This window comes from Caenorhabditis briggsae (genome assembly GCF_000004555.2).
Source record: "Caenorhabditis briggsae AF16 supercontig from assembly CB4, cb25.NA_159, whole genome shotgun sequence".
NCBI lineage: Eukaryota > Metazoa > Nematoda > Chromadorea > Rhabditida > Rhabditidae > Caenorhabditis > Caenorhabditis briggsae.
Window position 1 is genome coordinate 8,250 of NW_025543276.1, and position 2,131 is coordinate 10,380.

A 2,131-nucleotide genomic window follows, 5' to 3' on the forward strand; every position below is an offset into this window, starting at 1 on the left:
GAAGTGAGAATGGTTTTTTTAAAATAATTGTTTAAAAAGCCTTCTAGCATACCATATTACCCCAAGTTTTAAACTTTTGGGTGACTTTGGTTTGTAAGTAGCATATGATTGCAGTTTTGTTCATTTTTGAGCTTCATTTCTGATTTTGAAGGTTCCAAGCTTCTTTTTTAAACTAAAAGTTTTTAGTGCCCAGTTTTCTGATAATTCTTGAATTGATAAGATGAAAATGAGGTCTTTTGAAATTGAAAAAAAAAAGAAAATTGAAAAGAGAAGAGACAAACAATTTAAGAGTTAGCAAGGAAAACGGGAAATTTCAACACTGATAAGAATAAAATTGATTTGATTTCATGACGTATTTGAACGAAAAGAAGTGAGAATGGTTTTTTTTAAAATAATTGTTTAAAAAGAGCTCTAGCATACCATATTACCCCAAGTTTTAAACTTTTGGGTGACTTTGGTTTGTAAGTAGCATATGATTGCAGTTTCGTCAGAGCCTGGACTTAAAAATGCTGGAAAAGTTGATGATTCTCAAAGAAAAAGATCGATTCGACACAGGCGAGACTTGAAGATTTTGATGCATGAACACAAGCTTTTCTTGTTAATTTTCTTGAATTTGTTGTCATTTTCTCTCCCCTGTTATCTCAGTGTTGAATAAAAGATTTCTTGACTTCCTCCTTTTTTTAAATGCTCTAAATATCGAAAAATCGAGAAAACTCTCAAAAAATTCGTGGTTTGCTGAAAAAGAGCGAGAAAAAACAAAAAATTAAAAAATAAAACGCAACTTGTCGTACAATATGCGACTTGCTTACCGTAGTCATATTTGCGAGGCCGGCCTAGCAAAAAATAGAAACAACTAAAATGAATAGAGGAACTTGAATTCAAAAGTTAAGGAAAGTGAGAGGGAATAGAGAGAAAAGAAAGAATAATGATGCAAATAACGGTTTAGAGCTCTTATCAGTAAGACAGAAAACAGAAAACGCCCTGTGAAATAGTATAGAAACAATTTTCAGCACACAAAATCGAAAATTTTGGGATTTATCTAATACTGGAATACCTATTGGAAATCGGCGAAAAATGAAAGAAATTTTCGAAAAATTGGAAAAAATATCTTCGGATAGTTTGCGAAATTTCAATCCCTTTTTTATATTTCAAACACTTTTCTCAAAATTAAAAAAAAAATTTTTGTTTTTAAATTTTGCAAATTTCAAGATCCTTAAGTGCAAAAACGAATATTGAGAAGTTTTCGAAATTTTCGAAAAATCGAAATTCTTTAATTTGTTAGATTTTTGTATTTCTAAGAAATGTTTTCCAATGTTCTCGAATTTTTAAAATCCTGAGTTTCTGAATTCCTGTATTTCTGAACTCGTGAATTCCATGTGAACCAATCAAAAAAACATTTGTTTCATAAAAAACTTTATTTCTATAAAAATCCAAGTAAATCAGAAATGTATCTTTAAAACGATTGGGTAGATCAGAAAGTAGCATCAAAGACAAAGCAAATGACTGCATGCTAGATGTTTCAAAAATCCTTCCTGATAAGCTGGATTGGAATTGGAACCAACTCCTCCCTTAACACGAAACACAGAACCTGAAAAATTTACCGAATGAAAAAAAAAGTTTTTCAAAAATCTTTTTTGGAACTGATGGTCGGGAAACTCTCACTTTTTTGGGTGACGTTCGATCATGCCGAATACCCAAACTGGATTTTCTGTGGCTAAGGTTTTGCTTCGCTTTGAACATGTGGTTTTTTTTTTCAATCAGGTGTCGCTAGTCTGGTCCTTACTGGCTTTCGCCACTGCGAATTTCGGAAACGCGTTCTTTGTTTCCATGAATGGTCCAATTACATCCATGTGGATTCTTTCAAACCACTTTGATAGATCGTCCATTTTTCCATTGGTACTGAAAATCGGCCACAAGAAATTCGAAAATGCAGAAATTCAGAAATTCAGAAATTCAGAAATTCAGAAATTCAGAAATTCAGAAATTCAGAGATTCAGAAATTCAGAAATTCAGAAATACGGAAATTCAGAAATTCAGAAATTCAGAAATTCAGAAATTCAGAAATTCAGAAATTCAGAAATTCAGAAATTCAGAAATTCAGAAATTCAGAAATTCAAAAATTCAAAAATTC

At 31.4% G+C, this 2,131-nt stretch overlaps 2 protein-coding genes across 2 annotated transcripts in view; both read right to left on the bottom strand.

Moving 5' to 3' along the window:
* Positions 1-124, bottom strand: part of CBG26714 — a gene marked incomplete at both ends in the record, with an annotated part of 262 nt that extends 138 nt beyond the window's left edge. The window contains one exon of the mRNA XM_045240923.1: positions 53-124. Within this exon, the coding sequence (XP_045100706.1) occupies positions 53-124 (72 nt within the window). The remainder of the gene's footprint in view (positions 1-52) is intronic.
* A 1,360-nt stretch (positions 125-1,484) lies between these two features.
* On the bottom strand, positions 1,485-1,886 carry CBG26715 (the record flags this gene model as incomplete). The annotated part of the gene is made up of 2 exons (XM_045240924.1): positions 1,485-1,588; positions 1,784-1,886. 2 exons carry the CDS (start codon positions 1,884-1,886, stop codon positions 1,485-1,487), a joined length of 207 nt encoding a protein of 68 aa, XP_045100707.1.
* Between the last annotated feature and the right edge of the window lie 245 nt (positions 1,887-2,131).